This window comes from Melospiza melodia, chromosome 9, assembly GCF_035770615.1.
Source record: "Melospiza melodia melodia isolate bMelMel2 chromosome 9, bMelMel2.pri, whole genome shotgun sequence".
NCBI classification, from domain to species: Eukaryota; Metazoa; Chordata; class Aves; order Passeriformes; family Passerellidae; genus Melospiza; species Melospiza melodia.
This window is the reverse complement of record NC_086202.1, coordinates 29884926-29905611: the sequence shown is the minus strand read 5'-3', so window position 1 is coordinate 29905611 and position 20686 is coordinate 29884926. Positions and strand designations below refer to the sequence as shown.

Below are 20686 nucleotides of genomic sequence, written 5' to 3'. Positions count from 1 at the left end.
ATTATAACCAGTTGTAGCTTTGACCCTGTGTTCTTGGTTTCCCAAGCTGCTCTTTGTTGGGATTGGGAATCCTCGGTGCTTTAGGGATCCCAGAATTGTGAATGCAAGTAATCTCTGCAGTGTTGCATGGGAGTTTGTACCCAGAGCAGGAAGAGAGTAGGCATTCCTGCATTTCAGATAGGGGCAAACTTGAGTTTCATGAAAATGTGTTCTTACCCAAATTAAGCCTTATCTTGAAATGATAACACAACAGCTCGTTTGGTGAAGTGCCCATGGGTTTGTTTGCTTTCGTTCCTCCCTTGGATACAATGTCCCTTTGTTCTGGCTGCAGCTCTAGATCTTTTTCTTACAGAATGTATTTCTGAAATTACACTAATAGAAGTAATAATTTGTAGTCTGGGGTTACTGCTTCACAGGAGCTGCTCCACAGCCTTCAGCAAGCTAGGAGAGTTAGGAGAGGTTGAGAGCTATAGCAGTTCCAGGTCTGTGTACCTAATTGGTTTTCCAGGCCAGACATCTGGGGAGAAACTCAAGTAATTTTATACCAACTCGAAGTTTTAGAAATAAAACCAAGTATGGATCTTGCTCTTTTCTTAGATGTTGGAATAACTCTACCAAGGGATTGTGGAGGACTTGATGCACAAAGCATTATTTATTTTTAACAGTATACTAGTAATTACAGTTCTAAAGTCTTTTCACTACTATTGTTTGTAAATACTGAACCTCCCCCTTTAATCTAGCAAACATTTCCTGTCTTTTGAATGGAATTAAAGTTAACTATTCCCTTTCTTCCCCTGTAACCTCCTCTACTTGAGTGTATCTGCCAGTATTATTGAGGGTGGTATTTTAATGGTTTTGCTGAGCAAATGAGTTTGAATCATAATAATTTCTGTGTATGTCACTAATCATTACACTTTTTGTGATTTTAGTTGTGAATTTTAAGCATGCAGTTTAGAAATTATATTTCAAGCATAGAGGCAGGGGTTTTACCCCATTTGAATGTTTTCTTCCCTTTCATTGTCTTATGACCATGTCACACCATTTTGGTATATGGGAGATAAAATCAGATTAAAGCAGATTTCAGAATGCATAAGACTTGGTGGCTGAATTATGGTGCTTGACAGGCTTGAGCTCTTTTCTTCTTTTGTTTTTCTTCCCCAAGCAATGTAGTTCAATTCTGAATTATGTCTTCAATAGGAATTTTTTGGTTCTACATGCTAGGAGATTTGTCTATGAAAAAATATGGTGAAATAGAAGATCATTGTATCAATTTTGAACTCTGAATGACTTACCTAAGTTTACCCCAGGGAATTTATTGCAGCAATAACTGAAACATCCCTGGTTTCTGATTAGCAGTTTAATCTTTCCTCTCTGCAAGACTGTTATTCATCAGTTCTGTAAAAGGCATTTCCATTGCTTTCTCCAGGGTTGCAGAGAGCTGTAGTGTTAATCCAGCTATGATATATGTCCCAGCTGGTCAGATCTATTATTTATAGGGAAAATTCCTAAAAAGGCTCCAGCAGGTCATTATGAGCTCTCTACAGTAAAAAAAAAAAAAGCTAGGACTGCTTTCAATCCTGTTAGAAATTAACTTTGAAAAGTTCTCTGCAAATACAGTGGTACTTTTAAAATGTGAAAAAAATTAGTTTTATTTTGATCTACTTTCATAATACCAGCATGTGGGCCAACATGTATGTATTTGTATTCTAAGAAACACATTATCAAATAAATCTCTGAAAGTGACTTGAAAATAAAACATTAATGTAATTCAGTGGACTAAAACACGCTGGGTTTCAAGAACATTTGGATGGTATCTGATGTATTTTTTCTGCCTTAAAATATTTTTATTGTTTGTAGGGATTTGTCTTCTGCCCATAATCCTCATGAGTTATAGAGGAAAGGACCTGGAAAGTTGTAAAGTTGTATGTTGGCAGAGTTCCTGTTTGGTAAATAGGATTGAGGATATCTGCAGGAAAGACTAGGTAGCTGTGTGATTACTGTTGGTAATCTAAGCTGGTGGTAGTTCAAATTCCAGAGCAGGGAGTCATTCACAAGAGTGATACACTGATGGATATCTCTAGGAGGTGGTGTTGATTCTAGGATCTGTCATCACACTGGCACGCATTGGACGGTTTCCTGCAGTTTTCTTCTGCAGAACTGGATTGAGAGGCCTTTGCTCTTCACTTCAGTAAACTCTCAGCAGTCTTGTCAAGGAATATGGTATTGCTGAGTAATGCAGCTGCTAAAAGGTTTGATGGACATGACTGCTGTGAGCTGAGAGATGGCCTGTGTGGTCAGTCATTTTCTGTGGTGGTGGTACACAGCCTTCTAGCTGCCACAGATCACCTCTGCTGTCCCTCATGCAAGGAACGTGTGCCTCTTGTAAAGTGGTCAGTGTCTGAGCAGACCTCTTGGCTTGGCTTGATTTCTGATTGCCCACTAGTCCAGACAACTGGTGATCCACAGAATGTGGTTTTCTTTTTGGCTTAAAGATGCTGACATCCATACAGCTTGTCCTTCAGCTGATGTGATTTGGGTCTTGTTGAATACCTTCTGAAAGCTGCTCACAATTCACAGGGTGTCTGGTTCTCAGTTTAAATTTTAATATCAATGTACAAAAGAGATTTCTTCAATCTACTTACTTAGCAGGTCTCCTTGTTAGCATCAACTTCACTCTGCTAATTGCTTGCTTCAGGGAAGTGTCTGCACTTTGAGGTTTCTTTTCCCATAGTGGCACTGAGTTGCTTAGTGACTCAAAGGCTGTTCCAGTATTGCCACATGACTGAGTGGCTTAGGACCAGTACTCCCTCCCTGTTTCTCTTACAATTAAAAAACCAAAATGCCAAATCAGTACAAGTTGCATATTGCTGAGATGGTGGTGATAAAAATGTGGAGCCTGCCCTGAGGAAGCGGAAGGAAATATGATTCAGTGGAAAATGAAAGAAAAGCAAATGTGTGGCTGTGTCAGCAAAATGAGAGGGGAGGTGGACATGGAGTAGTGTACATTTGACCTTTATTTGTCTGTATGTGGAGAATGTAAGTAGTACAAACGGTCACCACAGTGTTCTAGGTGGAAGCTGAAAGCCCCTCTGTTTTGTGCGTAGGAGCCACTTTTTTTGGGAAGTCTTAGATGCTAAAAGATACCTGACTTAGGGGGAAGAGTTTGCTTTTCTAACCCAGATTGTCCTAGCTGCTCAGAGAGAGTAACATACTTTGTGGACATAAGGGTCATCTATTTTTTATCTCTATTTTCAACTGCAAGACTACTGTAGATGCCACTAGAGCAGTTTTTAGGCCGGTTTTTGACAATACTTGTCTAGCCCAGGTTTGGTTTTGCTTATCCATTGGTTGTTGTTTACTTTCCTGCTGGATGTTCATCCTGTCCATGTTCACATTCTGATTTCCCCTCTGCCTTCCTACACCTGATTGTCATCTACAGACAAAAGAATAATAAACTGACTTGTAAAATGTAAGTTTTAGACTATGCCCATTTCACCTGAGGTATTGATAGTTTTATAAGAAGGCAAATACATCTGTTGATTTCTGTAAGTTCAAATAATGGAGAAATTAGACTACAAGTCAGATCCCCCCCCCCCCCCCCCCCCCCCCCCGTATATTTATGTTCCTAATGTTAGTATACCACTTATGCTTCCAGAACTGAACAAAGCCGTTTGATGATGCATCTTCAAGCCTGAAATCAGAACTTGGAGAAGTGTATGTGGCCCTGATCCCTTGGTTCTCAAACCTGATAATTAAAATTTTAAAATCGGTTTCAATTCCTGAGGTAAAATGAGGAAGGGAGTAGGAGTGTGTGGGGAGGAGTATTATGCATAGGGAAGAGTGGGGAGCAGCAGAAAAATCGTTGATAGCTTTTCCTGAGAAATGTTAACTTTACTGACAGTTGGAAAATCACTAAATTTGTATTCTCATCTTTTTTCCCCCTTGTAATTTTAGCTTCCTACTTACAGAAACATAGTCATTGCTGTTACACACTGAAAATAACCCTTAATCTTTAAATGTTTGTGGTCTGAACTATCTATAAACATTTGTCCTTGGAACAGAGCATTCAGAGCCCCTTGCTGGGTGGGGATCAGTTATCCCAGTTGTGTGTCCGTGCAGGGCGAGCGTCACTGCCCAGCCCTGCCCTCCCCTGCGGCCGTGTGGAGCAGGGCTGACCTCGGCTCGACTTTGTTTCTGCTTTAGGGGTCAGGGCTGTGCCTTCAAGCTTGACTTAACTGGTTCAGATGTAGCCCAGCAGCTGCTGGGTTTGAATGAGGTAAATTGTGACTGTGCGCTCAGAACAGCAGAAAATAGGTCAAGTGTGGGTTGGGTTTACATAGAAAGCGCTCGCGTCGCCTGCTAAGCCTAAGCCTCTTCTCTCAGCTCAGACAAAGCCGTTTAAGGTAAAGTGGGAAGTTCCAATCTCCCCAAAAAACTTTCTAGCCTTTCTAGCTTTCCAGCCTTGGTGTCTGTGGGTGGCGTTGCCCTGGATGAGGAGCGTGGAGCAGGGAGAGGTTGCCCTGCTGGGCTCGATGGGTTCCCAGAGCCGTCCCCACTGCTGTGCCTGGCTGACCTCCCGGCCAGCAGCTGCACTGCCCTGGCAGCTGGGGTAGCCTTTCACTTGTCACAGGGAAATCAGGAATATGCTGCTAACCAGTGGTTTATGCGTGCTGTGTGTCTAGGAGGAAGCTGCAGGAGATGTGTATTTAGACTCATCTAAATTTGGTCATTTCCCTCCTCAGTTGTGGTGTGGTCTGTGTGGCAGCTGCAGTGCCTGCCTGGTAATACCCTCAGGGGTGGCAGTTGCTGCCAGTTTTTCTGTGTTTTACTTAGATTCCTATCTTCTGCCACTGAAAAAAGTCTGGTAGCAGGGCAGAGGGATTCTACCAGTTCACAGGTGATGTTCTTGTTATGATAGTTGGTATTCTGCCTGTCTGCATTTTGTGTGTTTTTTCTCACTCTGATGTCAAGTAGGACAATGTTAAGATTGAAGGTTTGTTAAAAATTACTGTCAGTGAAAGAAATTACAGATCAGTGATTTAATCAGTATGTCAGGTGACATAATCAGTGAAAGATGAAAGAAAAGGATTTTTTTGCTGGTTATCAAGAAATGAAAATGAGAGGGTTGTACAGGCCTGCTTTCAGATGAGGGGTAAAAATTGGCATGAATGTGTTTGAGGCTGGGTGCAGGTACAATACTTGATCTTTTTTATGGAAGAAAATAATCAAAAATTGGCATTAGGGGACTAGTATAAATTCTCAGCAGTTTAGATTTTGAGAAGTGCTTTTTGCTGCTACTGTACTGCTCTCTAAAGACTTGTGGCAATCAGTAGGGAAGTGTTGGCTTGTTTTCACACTGCAGTTCTGATACCTAATTTCTATGCAGCTGAAGTTCAGTGCAGTTGTACAAATGACTTGCTGCAAAAGGAAAAAAAAGGGTTGGGGTCTGATTTTATAGAAGCTAGTATTCACTTACGAAACAAGAACAAAACTGAAGGTTCAGAACACTTTGAGGTTTTGTTTTGCACTGTTTGAATTTAAATGTGGTCCCTCTCCCATTAAACTCCTGACAAAATGCTTATTTCAATGTGCAGTGCACACTGTGTAAGCATTGTAAACAGGACTGTCAAGTTGGTTATGTACTAGTTTTCATCTAATTCGTGTCCTAAATTATCAGAAAACCTCTAAGCAGCCAGAGGAAGCTATAGTTAATTAAGCCACAGATGGTGAGGACTAATGTGGCGTTGACCTTTGCGAGGACTGCAAAATCTACTTAGTCTTTCTCTGGAAAACACTAGCTGAAATGAGTTCCTACTGATAGCATGTCCTTGATGCATGAAGCCAAATGCAGAGACACCATGACCAAGGAAGGAGGTTTCCCAAATAAAGGTTTGCAGGTTCCTGATGTGTGATGTGTGTTGAGATGTACTCCTCAGGGCTCTGATTTAAGCCTTTTTAATGCCAAAAGCCACTGTTTTTCTAGGACTGGCTTACCTGGAATGCATATTGTCAGTTCTCCTTCTCTTCTTCACTGACAGTGGAGAGCTGACAGCTGACTGAGTGTGTGCACTGTCCCATAAGCAGCATGCAGGCTCTGTGACTGGGGGTAGGGGCAGCTACTGCAATCCACTTCTTTGTTCCTCTTTGCTCCAGGGTTTCATCTCTCCATGAACTCATTTCTACCTCCCAAGCTTCTGAATAATGACTTTGAAGAGTATTTTGAAATGCTGAGGAAATTGTTGCTTCAGAAGTTGAGGTCTTGTGGAGGTGGTAGCTGTGGAAATATCTAGGCCTTCCTAGCACGGTCATACCTGGCTGCCCAAAATGCAAAAGGAGCCTCTGGTCATTTGAGCCTTTCAGAGCACTTTGTGTGGTCTATAGGCAATGGGCTAACACATCTGGAGATAGCTCTTAGTGTCTTGGACAGTATTTTTTTGTGCATGGAGAGCAAGAAGGAGAATTCTCATTGGGATTTTGACTTGTTTTTATGTGGGAGCTATCTTGAAATTCCTGTTTGATCTCAAAGGAATTTTGATGCATGGCAAGTGATCTAAGCACTGGTTCACCTGTGACTCTGAATGATAAATTATTTTTAGTTATTTTATTATGTCTGAATAAACTCTTTGAAAATGCTTCTCTGCACAAAAATTTCTTCCTGGTTAGACCAGTGTGATATCTTAACCTGATGGTATGGCCTGTGGTTTCAACCTGCTTGTATCCTTTTGCACAAGGAGAAAGAACAGATCAAGTCAGAAAAGCACAGCACCTTTTTTGATACTTGGGGGAAAATTTCATTCTCTGTTCTTCTCAGGACTTGCCCTGAGTCGAACACATCCCCAGCAGGTGAGAATGATCACCTAGAGAGATGTGCCAGCTGACCCAGTTCTTTGGATAATTAAGCATAAAGTCCAGTCCACTGGAAGTGAATTCTTCTTTTGATCTAGAAAGAAAGAAGAATATCAGTAAAGATGTGAAAAGCTAGTCACAGACTGGCAAGCTTCTGATAGTCACATTGCCTCATGTGACTTTTCCAGAAGGGCAGGAGGGGTTGTCTCAACCATATTTTTCTAGCCTATAGGTCTTTTGTCTCCTTCCCAGAGTTGCATCTAGTCATTTGTGGAACCAGAGGCACTGCCACTTGAAGTACATCAAGAGCTTCCTCCAGTAGACTTGAAGGAGAATATAACAGTCCCCTTTATTTGATTTGCATCCTGATTTGCATAAAGATTTCAATCGAGTATTAACATCCTTCTGGAGGAGATATTCCAGGACTTGTGGAAAAACTAGTTTAGGAGAGGGTACCATAACTTCTGTTTGTAAAACTACTTTCAAATGAGGAAAAGTCTGGAGGAAAATCCTGCAGGGCATTTAAATCTTCTGGAGGTTAGTCTGTCAGTCGTGCTGCATTAGCTAAGAAGAGGAATACTGAGGGTTACAATTGCCAAGGTTCAAATCTGTAGACAGTAATTGTTCCTTGAGCAATATAAACACAGGGTAAGGAAAAGAACTGGGAACTGCAGAGTCACTGCTTGTCTTCGGTGTTAAACTGGGGAAGAGACTGCAAGTCATCAGCCTTGCCTGTTGTTGTCCTCTCCCTCCTTCTGCCAGAGTTTGTGATGGGTGCTGAGACTGTGTGGTTAAGGCCACTGCTTCACAGTTTTAACACATTGTGCAGTGTTAATTAATGAATGCATTAATTTCCTGGGTTTTAGATATTCAGGTTTAAGACTACAGATGGAAAAAGGTAAGTCATGGCACACACATTTTTCATAGATACATGTACACAAAATTACAGAATTCTTGAAATTACAGAAACTTGCTCTGTTAGTATCGCCCCCCTACCCTGTGATTGATGTGTTAAATGTGTATTGTGTGTATATTTAGAAACTCTAGGCTCTGATATCATCCACATAATCCCAGTCACACCTGCATGCAGTTTGTGTAATGGGTCTTTGACCTAACTTGTGCCTTTTGTAGCTTATCTTTGAGCTTGTCTTTCTCCAAGGGTGAGGAGATAAATACAAAATGGACTTTGCTGGCTCCTTTTCTATCTGTTCTCAGGGAGCACTCTCAGCCAAGCATGCTGATGTCATGCATCTGAACAGGAGGTGGAGGTTCAAATGTACTATATGTAGGATGGACTGTATCTTCAGTGTCAAGTTCAAAGAAGGCCTAGATGCTTAGGAAGGATGTGAAATCTTAAGGAAAAAAAGCACCAGTGTGTGTTGCCTTCAGGAAACAAATCAAAAGTGGCTTAAGATGACATAGAGACTCAAAAACTTTCTGTCAAGAACTCATGAAAATAGTATAATGTTAAGAGTAACAGGTTTGATTTCATGGTACTTAATCAATGTGTATAATCTCCAAATGAGGATACAAATTTTCGTAGATGCAACTGAAGTGATTACTCACAATGTCCAAGAGCTGCACATCAGCTGCATTTGTAGGTCAGCCAAACTCAGTATTGCTGTCCTCAGTCTGTTGCTTAGATCCAGTGCATGTGGATCTGAGTGGGGAAATTTTTGGTGCAGGAGTCTCTTGCAGCTGCTGTCAAAGACAGTGCATGGGAAGGAGGACATGATTGATGATCACACAGCTCCAGTTCCAGGATCTGCTGTGTTCCCCTGGCAAATAATTCCCTTTTCCCAGTGGTGATGTTTTTTCTGTATGTAGGATCATTGCTCAAATGGACTTGCACATGTAGGCAGAAGAGCCAATGTTCTTTTTTAAACTGCTTTGGGAGAGGCCATCCTTGAATAAATTTTAGTTATGACCCTCTTGTGCCTCTGGTAATGCTAACAGCATACTTATCTGGTTGGTATTTTGAACCTTGTGGCAGAGGTCCTGTTGATCTTCCTTCCCTTTCACTTTGTTCCAATTAACATGTATTAAAATGCTCATCTTGACCATTTCTTCAATCCAAGGCTATGTCCTTTGTAGAAGCATAAGGATAGAGAGCAGTAATTTTCTCTGATAACCAAAACATTGATGCATTCTCCATAGTGGAGCACAGCAAATCTCCAAGTGTCAGGAAGTGAATTTTGAATTGGAAATAGATATCCTGTGATCAGTGGGTTAGCAGGAATAATCTCATCCAGATGAATAGAGGGAAATTGCTTGTGTCACTGGAGGGCCTGGCAGCAATGCACCGTTCACTGGGTGTTAGTTGTATCTTTGTGTTCTGTGGCTGGAGCTCTTCATAATAAATTGTGAAACATCAAGGAACTTGCTGGAGATCAAGGGATGAAATTGCTTTTTCTCAGCTGCAGTACTGATAAAGCATTCTACATTTTGTATGTGGAGAATTGCACTCATTATTTTAGCTGTCTGAAGTTCTCTTGCTATAAATGAATGTTGCTGCTGCTCATGGGTTTCCAAGGCCATCTTCAGCCTGAGGAGCCACCAGGCTTTTTTTCTCTGCCACAGCCTCAAAGACAGAAATAGCAAGTTTGCTCTGAAATAGAGAAATAGGTGTTCTAGGAGTCCAGAGATGAATGGTGATTCTTAAGCCATGCTTGCAAGGGTATGAACCAGATTCTGTGCCCAATTTTTTTCTGTTAGAAGGAGCCACTGAATATATCTTCATTTCCCAGATGATATCCTACCAAATACTGGAAAATAATCTTTTCCAGGAGAACTGATTGTAATAAACATAAAACATGTCTTATTTGAAACTACCTAATTAACAAAGGCCAACATATTTGAAAATCAGCAATGGTGTTTATCTCAGAATGCTTGTTTCTCCTAAAATATTGCTTATGTGTTACATTTGTAGGTTTGATATCTGTGTTTATGCTCAACGTGTCCATATTCTTACATTTTACAGATATGGAAACCAGATTTTTTTAAAAACAAAATTTAATAATTATTTAAACAATTTGTGCATACCTGTGAGCACCTAAGTCTTTAGAGGGCATTTTTAGCTTGTAGTAAGACAGTATGAAAGTGTGATCCTATTAATAGCTTACAAGTCTGGCCACATGTGGGATCTGACATACTGTGTTCCCATGAAATAACTTCTAGCACTATGTTATGCTTTTAAGTTTTCTCTAAAAATAGCACAGGGATTTGTAGGCAATCAGTAAAATTAGCATCTAACAACTTAATACTGTATTTTAAAATACATCTAGGAAAATAAACAAAAATGTTACAAGTAAACATAACATATGGTTCTTTTTTTAATCTCTACTTTAGGACGACGTAGACAGTCTAAACCCAGTTCTCAGGGATAACCCGCAGTTACATGAGGAGGTAAAAGCCTGGGTAAAGGAACAAAAGGTTCAGGAGATTTTTATGCAAGGTAATTATGTGGGAAATTGTGTTATTTATATTCTGTGTTAGCTAGTTTAAGGCCATTGCTTGTGTGGGACTCATCCCATAGCATTTGTGATATAATGGAGAATATATTTTTTAACTTGGAAGTTATTTTTTGGAAGTATTTGTTAATACAAGGAAACAAGATTGTAAGAAGCTGTTGGTGTTTGCTTCAGACTGTTCTTAACTTGTTTGATGTTTTAGTGATTACAGCAAAAGCTGAATATCATTAGTCTGAATGTAGATATTTTATGAAGTTTGTTGTGAAAATAAGTGTGTATGAATGGCCTCCACACACATTTTGGCATGTTTAAAACTGTTCTGTGCTCTGTTAGTGTTACTGTTACGTGTGATAACTTCTCAGATACCTGTCTGTGCTTGTAGTTCTTCACAGTTCTGTCACAGATGAAGAATACTTTCAGATCCCCACCCCACGCTCTCACCCCGAGTGAAAAGTTGCTTTCAAATCAGTTACAATTTGTAACTCAATTCTAATGCTGGGAGGCTGCAGGAAAAAGCTGTGTACAACAATATGTACATTGTAGATACAAGTTACAAGAAAACTAGCATGAATTGGAAGAAATTATATTGGTGCCATCTTGCTGATAGTAAAAATACTGGATGCATTTGCTACATATTTATTAAGTTTCAGGAAGCTCTGCAGAGGAGTTCCTGTTACTAGGAGGCAGAAACCACCCTCTGTGTGTCTGGGCAAAAATCCCCAGGAAAGAAGTTTGAGAACAAAAATGCTTAAGCAGTCATTTTGTAAATGAAGATTAGGAGGGAAGCTGTAAATAATGAGATATTTTAAGGATGGCTCTGAGGTTTTCTTGCTGTCTAGTCTCTTTGATAAAACCAAGATCAGAAGACAAAAAGAATATGGTAAGTATAATACTGAACTTAGAGTAAAAAAACTTGTGTTTTTCCTTCTGTGGAGTTTCTCATTTGACTAGACATGGTTCTTATGGGCCACAGAAAAAGGATGCTGAAAAAATGAACACGTGGAATTGTTTAGATAGTAAGTTGGCATGTTGGTGTTAGTCATTTTAGATTTTACTTTTGATATCATCAGATGCAATACAAGTTAATAGTCTGTTGATGAAATTTGCAGACAAAACTGGATTGAGAGGTGATGCACAATCAAATCAGAGTTATATGAAATGGAAACTGAAATTGAGCTTGTTTATTGTATTTCATTAGAATAACGACAGTAAGGCTATTGTAAAAGTCTCCATGTGCTTTGGTACAGAATCAATAGCTGAGCAAAGCTCCAGCAGTATTGAAATAGTAATCTCAATGAGACTGCCAGCCCATCACCCACACAACTCTCCCATCATTCCAGGGTCTGTGTTTTTGCCCTCATAGATACAGATTCTCACACAGAGGTTTCTGTGCTCAGAAGTGCACAAATGAACAATGGTATAGATGAGAAGATGTAATATAGATGATAAGATGAATCTCATGCCAGTGTTGTTCTCATCTGAGGAGAAGCTTTAGATCCACTTGCTCCCCTGATGTGGTGTGTGACCTGAGGGGACACGTGCTCCTCACTGGGGCCTCAGCCCCATGGGTGGTGGTCAGCCAGCAGGGACTGCTGTCACATTGTTCCTGCCCAGAATCTGCTCATGCAGACCTTGCATTGGCACCAACCTTCCAGTGGCTTACAGACAGCCCTCTGACAATGCTACCTGCTGTCATCTGGTCATGTTTTCTTCCTTTTCTCCTCCTCTCTCTTCTCTGGTTTGCTTCACCTCCTCCATTTTCTTGTTCCCTGCAATTTAAGCTACATTTTCGCCTCTGCCTTGTCTAGATGCATCTGTTAAGGTTATTACCACATTCTCGTACTTCATTCTCTACAATATTTTTAGTATCCAGCCTTTTCCTTGTTTTCTGTGATGCTGAAACCGTCATACCACAACTTAGTATTTTCTACTTTGACTTTTGCAGTTAAAACACAGTTTATTTGAAGAAAGAGGAGGGTCGGATAGAAGCCTTAAAATCTGGTTCCAAATATTTAGAAAGGAGCATGCCAATTTGAGGAGGGAGAATTTTAGTCAAAACCAGTCCAATTATTTACAAGAATGAGACTAAAGAAAAAAATTGGCCCCTTTAACTTCTCCTTTGGGCAGCAGTCACAGCAGCATGCTTTGCAGTGGAGATTGTAGCTTTGGCAGGAAAGTAGTTTGTTCCTTGTTTAATAAAAAATGAAGCTCCTCCCAAACTTGGCCAAGTTGAAAGCTTTTGGGACAAATAAAACCGGTTCAAGGAACATAGCGAAGTGTCTTTGATTTTGAACAATTAAAAGATTTGATTTCTTTCTTCCTATTAGTTTTTTATCACTGCAATCTCAGGCTGCATGTGTAATAGTCCTCCTGAAACACTGAGTGTGCTTCAGTTCTGAACATATTTTCTCATAGTACTGCACAGGCTGTTTCAACAATGTGTAGCTGGAGTGATTCAGCCAGGGACTGGAGACAAAGCCAGGCTTTTCCTGTAATGGCTGCTTGTGGCTGGGCTGGGCTGGGCTGGAGCTGAGCTGGTCTGTGTTGTGTGACTGCAGTTCAATCTTTCTCCTTCTTCCTGTCATCCCATCAGCATGTAAGGAAAAAACTCAACCCACTGCTTTTAAAGGTAGATAAACTCTCTTTTAAAAATAGATAGGGTAAGAGCGGCAATGAAGGATGGACACAGATTAGAACAAGGAGTAAGAAGAAAGAAATGGGCACTGAGTCAATGTAAGGGAGTATGGGAGAAGCTGGAAGCCGTTGGAGAAGGAAAGATGGAGCTTGTAAGCTGAGAAGACTGGGGGAAAGGATTTAGAAGGAGTGGCCTGGAGTCACAGTAATGCTCAAATGAGACAAGAAGCTGGGGGGACGCTGGTTCTGCTTATGCAAGAGACTGAAAATCATTGTGCTGTTAGCAGTAGGATGCAGGAGAGGAGAGGATTGGATAGGAAAGTAGGAATGGCAAATTTGCACAGAGACACAGGCAGAATTTTACTGAGGCTGTCTGAATAAGGCAGAGCTTTGGGACAGCCCTTACAAGTTCAAGATGTGAGAATGTGGATGGGTCAGGCAGTCAGAAGTGTGGGAGCTGAGCTGGAGGCGTTCTGCAGGGTCATGTGGAGTAAGGGTTGGAGAGAAGCCATCAGGAAATGTGTCCCCATGGGAACCCTGTCTGGTCCAAGACCAGAAATGTGAGACGTAAATCTGTAGATTCTTCCTCCTTTTGTGCCCCTATGTACCTGTGGTTGGCAGTGCCTGTGCTGGCACACTTGTGGCCCTTGTCTGTGCTGCTGGAAACACAACTCTAGGGGCATCAGCTCAGGGGATTCAGGAGGTCTCAGTGTTTCAGTTGTGCCATGAATGATGTGGATGGGGGTAAGAAGAGGTGGTGTTTTTCTTCCCAGCTGGTTTTAAAAATGATATAGTCACATGCAAAAAGTATTTCAAGAGACCACTTGGAAATTACTGAATAATTACCACTTTTGCTATTCATTTGATCTGTCAGATGTTGACATTAAAAACAGTCCTTGCAGTAGCACACTGTCACATGCAGAGGGGATAACAGACCCAGTTGTGTGATCCTGAGTATTTTTTACTAGAGAAAGCTGTCACCTGTGAGGTCCTTGGCCTGTTTGCTGCAGATGTTTGAGCTTGCTTAATATACTGGGCAGGGCTTGGAAAAACTGAGCTTTAGGAAAGACAGGGAAATTCTAGCCTTGCCTGTGTGGTTCAGCAACTGAGTGGTCTTAAATCACTTAAGTGAGGCTGTTTCTAGGTTGTCACTGACTGGTTTTTCCTCCCTTCCTGTTTGCCTGACCTGGGGTTTGATTGCAGAAGTAGCAAAGCCCACACAGTTGGAACTGAGCTTGGTGGCAGTGTTGCTTGGTTATACAAAATGCCATATAAACACCAAGTGCAGTGAAACTTAAAGAGTTCCAGTGATAAGTAAGACATTGAATATGAATAAAACTTTTAAATCTTGATTTCTGGGTCTTGAAACAAACTGTAAAATAGGTACTGTATCACAATAGCTCCCCATCCCCGTGGGCTTTTGGAGGTCAATTAGACTGAGCTTTGCAAAATGTGTGAGGTTTCTTTGGATTTGATATGTCTGAAAACAGGAGCTGAAGTGTTCATAGTGTGTGTGTGTGCTTGAATGTTCTGTGTGGCCATAGCAGTCACGGGATCATTCCACTGCCTTTCTGCTTGCTGTAATAGAGAGAAACTCTGTGGTCACTTATGGGAAAGATTTGGCAGATGCAGAGCCTAACCACCAAGATGTAAATCTTTTAGCCAGCAAAGCAGCTGGGCATGTGACTAGCCTGTTAGATGGCTTCTGTATAACCTGCTGCTGCCACTTTCTAGCCTTTCAGATTACTTTTCTGTGGTTGCTGTTTGTAGGCAGGAATTTTCCCATCATGTGTCATCATGGTTGCAGAAAGATTTAGTTAGATAAGAAAATTGTATGTTGAAAATGTTAGCAGAATTAACCTTAAAGCATACTTATATGGATCATTTGCATTTCAAAATGTCTTCCTGAATCTGTGGTTAGCTGTCCATGCCATGTGCACTATATATTTGCTGTGAAGCTTAAAAATAAAGTAGGAAAATTCATGTATGCCTTTTTTTGTCTTTTTTTTTTTTTTTCTGCATTCCTCAATGGCTTTTTTATTTCTTCCCCTTCCAAAGGTCCGTACTCCTTAAATGGTTATAGGGTGAGAGTGTACAGACAGGATTCTGCCACCCAGTGGTTCACTGGCATCATCACTCACCATGATCTCTTCACCCGCACTATGGTGGTTATGAATGACCAGGTGAGCATGACCATGACCATTGATGGATGATACAAGAAAAGCTGCAAGTCAGCTGTGTCTTGGGAGGTTCTAATGTTTGTTGGGGGCATTCAGAATCACTCCAAGCTGGTTCAATTCCGGCAGACTGAGGGTATCACTGCACTGAAACTACAGCACAACTGCATTGGGCTGTCAGTTAAATCCTCCTGCAGCTGAGTATTTGTGCAGTGAGTGATTAATACCAGTCCTACAGTTTGTTCTGCTGCTGCTCTTTGACTATTGAAGTCTTTGAAGTAAAGTAATCCAGTTTGAAGAACTGGTCTTCCCTGTCTGCTCTGTTGAGAATTTCTTTTCCCAAGAATGAAATCTTTCAGCACTGCAGTAATGGTTACCTTTTCCAAGCCATTGAAATAGTCACTTTCTGCAATTTATTGAATTAAGCATTTACTGCAGCCCCAATTTATATTTGCCATGGTAGGTTTTAGTTTTATTATGGAATTTGATGTTGCAAAAGGAGTTAATACTGGTATCTTTAATGGCAGTAATGAATTCTATTTCAGGAGAGTAGGGTGATGACTCAACAGTAATACAGTGAATGACCCATCTGCCTTGAAATGACTGACAAAACCATGTGTGACAATAAAAATTTAAGACTAGTCTATTACTCAGATATGTTCTTTCCCCTAATTTGCTCAAATTAGTATTCCCCAAATGATTCTTTTTTCACTTTGTGCTATGTCCTTTGAAACTATTGTTAGCATTTCCTACTTTATGAAGTATACCTCACTAATAATATTCAACAGTTCTAGAGTTGTTCTTTCCAGTCATTTTGGTTCTGGTAGCAGTTTTGCTTCTGTTGAAAGCAGTACTGTAATATGCTTCTGCTGTATAATTTATAGTATATAAATTTTATAAAATATTTGTATATTGTAATTACTGCTTAGGAGTTATTCTATGAATAGCTTGTTAAATCTCAAATTTGCAGGTTAGTGAAGGGGAAGGAATGGGTGGTGGGATACTTTTAGCTTTTTTAAAATTATTTTTACAATGGCACGTAAAGACACATTTGCTTGGTTTGACACTGTTCCCAGCATTTGTTGTGTCATATGTCAGTTCTGCTTGTCAGGATTAAGTAGGCTTTTCTCTGATTAGTCTTTAGCACACAAAATAGACTGGTGAACACTGGTACAGAAAATACAGATTAGGCATTGTCTGAACATCTGTGGATTGTTATTTTCTCTCTTCTCTTTTTTCTTTTTTTTTTTTTTTTTTTTTTGCATAAACCAGGTGTTAGAACCTCAGAATGTTGATCCTTCTATGGTTCAGATGACCTTTCTAGATGATGTTGTTCACTCTTTGTTGAAAGGTGAAAATATTGGAATCACTTCACGCCGACGGTCTCGTTCCAACCAGAACAGCAACACAGTTCACGTAGATACATTTATCTTCTTACCTAAATATTTTCATATATTGCAAATGTTAAAAATACATGTTTAAAGACACTAATTAACATTGCATTTAAGTCAATTAATAACAAATTATTTTTAGGGTCATTATACACGTGCACAAGCAAATAGTCCCAGACCAGCAATGAACTCCCAAGCTGCAGCACCAAGACAAAATTCTCACCAGCAACAGAGGAATACTCGGCCAAATAAGAGGAAAGGCTCTGATAGCAGCATGCCTGATGAGGAGAAGATGAAAGATGAAAGATATGATTATATAGGTCGAGGAGGTAAAAGTGGTTAATGGAAAGGGTGGGAGAGCTTCCCAAAACTGTATTAGACTGAAAATCTGATATATGTGTTTTTATCTTTCGCAGAAAACCCCAAAACCAAAAATAAACACTTTCTTAGTAAAAGAAGAAAACCTGAAGAAGATGAAAAAAAACTAAATGTGAAGAGACTGCGGACAGACAACATCTCAGATTATTCTGAGAGCAGTGACTCGGAGATTTCAAATAAAAGATTAACAGATTCATCCTCGGAGCAAAATTCAGAAAATGAGTTAAAAAGCAAGAACTCTTCAAAGATAAATGGAGAAGAAGGAAAATCCCAAACGACTGAGGGAGTAGAGCAAACACTAACTGATAGACAGTCTCCATGGGATGAGGTGCAGCAGGATAAAAACCATGAAGAGACAGAAAGACTGAAGTCATCGGTCTTGGATCATCAGGAAAAATCTTCACTCCATGCAGCGGAGCAGCCAACACTTTATGAGCAGAATGCCGAGGATCCACCTGTTCAAGAGTGTAATGCAGAAAAACATCATACTGTGGAGTTAAAAAATGAGCAGTTTTTACCCAGGCCTCCTACTCCTAAGTGTGCTGTTGATGTTACTAATAAAAACAACTCTGAAAAGGAGAACCAGGATAATGCTGCAAGTACCTTTGGTTTGCAAACAGTTCAGAAAATAGAATCCCACAGCAGTGATTTAAAGCAGCAATTTGCAAATGCAAATTTCCTTGAAGCAAGAAAACAGGAAGGCGATCAAAGTTGGGTTAGCAGTGTTGGTAAAACGGATTTGACACAACCTGGGGTTGTAAAAACATTACCAGTAAATGAACACTTAAATTCTGAAAAATTGCAGTATGGCTCATTTATGTCTCCGTTAAACGTAGCTTCTCTAGCAGAAGAGAGTAAACTGCGTAAACAAAGTCCAGTCCCCGATTCTGTGAAGTCAAAATCTAGTGCTTCAGTTGATCATCCTAAAACAAAGTCACCTGATGTTAAGCCTAAATTCACCCAATCTTCTGATACTGTGAAGTCGAAGGTTAGTTCCCAAAACAGCCATGCTACTGGATTAACAAGGTCAGCCAATAAAACTGATCATGATTTGCCTAGGTCTAGTTTTCATCCGGTTCCAGCTAGAGTTAGTGCTCTAGAAGCTACTAAGAGTCCTCTTATCATTGACAAGAATGAACATTTCACAGTATACAGGGACCCCACTCTGATTGGACAAGAAACAGGAACTAATCACATTTCACCTTACTTGCATCAGCATAATTATCCTCTGCATTCCTCATCCCACCGAACCTGTTTAAATCCAAACGCACATCATCCTGCATTAACTGGTTCATCCCATCTGCTCTCTGGGTCTTCAGCTCAGGCTCCCTTGTCCGCTATTAACCCTCACCCCCTTAGCAGCGCATCCCACCATTCTGTTCATCACCCTCATCTACTTCCCGCAGTGCTGCCCGGAGTGCCTGCTGCCTCCCTGCTGGGTGCCCACCCGCGACTAGAGACTGCTCATGCTAGCAGCTTAAGCCATTTGGCATTAGCACACCAGCAGCAGCAACAGATGTTACAACACCAGTCTCCACATCTTCTCGGACAAGCTCATCCTTCTGCTTCCTATAATCAGCTAGGGCTTTATCCAATTATTTGGCAGTATCCAAATGGAACACATGCTTACTCAGGACTCGGTCTGCCCTCCTCCAAATGGGTCCACCCAGAAACTCCTGTTAACGCGGAGGCTTCCTTGAGAAGGGTAAGTTGAGATCCTTTATAATGACGTATTTAGCTGGGCCTGGTGTCTCCCAGCAGTGATTTCCTAGGTACAGATGTGGTCGTTTGTGTCACACTGAGTAATGTTGTGATGGTGGAGTTTTTAAGTAGGACTGGAACTGCAGCAGTAACCACTGTCTCATGGTGGATGTGTGTAGGGCATTTTTCCAGGCCTTTATTTCCTAAGAATTCTAAAGAAAGATGAAATGTTTGATTTTAATTTATAACTAAGGGTGAGGTCAGCCAGCATGTTTGGGAACTCTGGTTCACAGGGTAAATATTTGCTGCCTGAAACTGTGTACCATTGTGTAAGTGAAATACTAGGAGAGGTGAGACAGTCGTCTTCATAGTGAAATTTCGTACATGCTCACTCAATAATGGTGAAAGACAGAGAAGGAAGGAGTACTAAATCCAGTGGGAAGTTCTGGAGAGAAATACTCTTGCATTTCTAAATGTTTCAAGCACACTGTACACCCATTTCTCTTGTCTTTACACCTATCTGTGTACCCTTTCTTGGAGTGTTATTTTTCTCCCCTTCTGTTTCTTGTTGACACACATCTCTGCCTTCCCATCTGCTTTCCACTCCTCTGTATTCAAGTCAGGGTGATTCCTCTGTCTGTCTGCTGAGTGTAACCACTGCAGTCTCAGAAGAGGTGGTTTGTGTTTTTCAGCCTAGTGCCCAGTGTGGTGCTGGGGTTTGGCAGGCAGACGTGGCAATTACAGGAAAGGTTTTCTTAGCTCCTGAAGGCCTGGGATATGGCATGCTCATTGCAGGGGCCTCAGAGGAATGGTGTAAGATGAAGCATGTGTAGTGCAGACAGAAACTTTGGAGAGCTTTACTGCCAGCTTCAATTAAACCACCACTGAGCATGTGCATACTGATCTTTAGAGGCTTTCAACTTGGCCTAATTTGGGCAGATTTTCACAGGGACCACAAAAGGCATGTCACTGACAGTGGTCCTTCTGCCAAATTGTAAGCCTTTGTGTCAAAGCTTGACCTTCTGAATGGTTAGAAAGATTTTTTTTTCGTTCTTTTTTCATTGTGGGGAAGGCTGTTCCTCCCCAGATTCATTCTTAAAAAAAAGCCAAACCATTGTGGCTAAGTCTTTCCCAAAACAGTCAGTTTGAGTTGGCCTTGTAATATGAAGTGAGTTTGATCTAAAATGTGATAAAATCAAAATGTAGCAGTGAAGAAAAGCCTAAGAGAAAAAGATAGGTGGATTTATCTTTTCGTGTTGCTGCCTGCTCCACCCTATACAGAAGTCCATTTGAAAAGAACTTAAGATAGACGTTGTTTTCACTTTGGCTGCCTGAAGAATGCAGCCCTGCATACTGAGGCACGTAGCTTTTTAATTATGTTGATATGTGGCAATTGTCTTGTGGTGACTTGTCTTCTGGCTCTTGCACTGGAGGCCTTTTTTAAATAGATCTTAGAAACCCAGAATGGGCGTTTCCAAGGTCGGTTTGCACGGATGCCACAATCACAGAAAGGGATCTGTGTTTGAGCTGTAAGAGCAGCAGCAGCAGCCACCCTTGGCTCAGGGCTGAGCCTTGTCTCTGAGCTGAGGGAAGGGTGCCCCAATCCCACCTTTCCCTGCTGTCCTTGGGGGGCTGTGGCAGCTCCCTTGTTTGGGCTGGGCACTAGATGGTGCAGGTGGAGTCAGGAAGCTGTTTGAGCAATGCTTGGTGCTCAGGCAGATGTTGCCCAGCTCCTCTAGGGAGAAGGTGACGGGCCTTCTTTGCATAATACTTTAATGCAGCTTACAGGCTGCTCGTGGGAACTCCCCACGGCGTGGGAACTCCTGGCCGAGGAAACGTGCACTAAAACTGTCAGCACAAACCCAAGTGGCTGCTTTAAATATTCAAAAACACAGAAATCACAGCTTCAAAGTTGTAGCACCTGCAGATCTATGCTGTGCTGTGTGCATGTGTCATGAGAGCTCTTGGCTCCCCTTCTGCTGCTGCAGTTCCCTACTAGAGTTGCCAAATCTGAGGAGAAGGATAGGGATGGACTGGTGAGGAGTGTAGGAAGGGGAAGGAGGTAGGGATGGACAAGCACCTGAGGCTT

At 41.2% G+C, this 20686-nt stretch overlaps 1 protein-coding gene across 9 annotated transcripts in view; it reads left to right on the top strand.

Annotated features, from left to right (window-relative positions):
- Positions 1-20686, top strand: part of JMJD1C (jumonji domain containing 1C) — a 158612-nt gene that overhangs the window by 109536 nt on the left and 28390 nt on the right. For 7 of the 9 annotated variants that reach the window (XM_063164060.1, XM_063164059.1, XM_063164058.1 and 4 more), the window contains 5 exons: positions 10195-10300; positions 15009-15133; positions 16400-16543; positions 16661-16847; positions 16935-18601. In XM_063164060.1, coding sequence (XP_063020130.1) covers positions 10195-10300; positions 15009-15133; positions 16400-16543; positions 16661-16847; positions 16935-18601 — 2229 coding nt within the window. The remainder of the gene's footprint in view (positions 1-10194; positions 10301-15008; positions 15134-16399; positions 16544-16660; positions 16848-16934; positions 18602-20686) is intronic. The other 2 variants (XM_063164061.1, XM_063164062.1) reach the window with 2 other exon arrangements.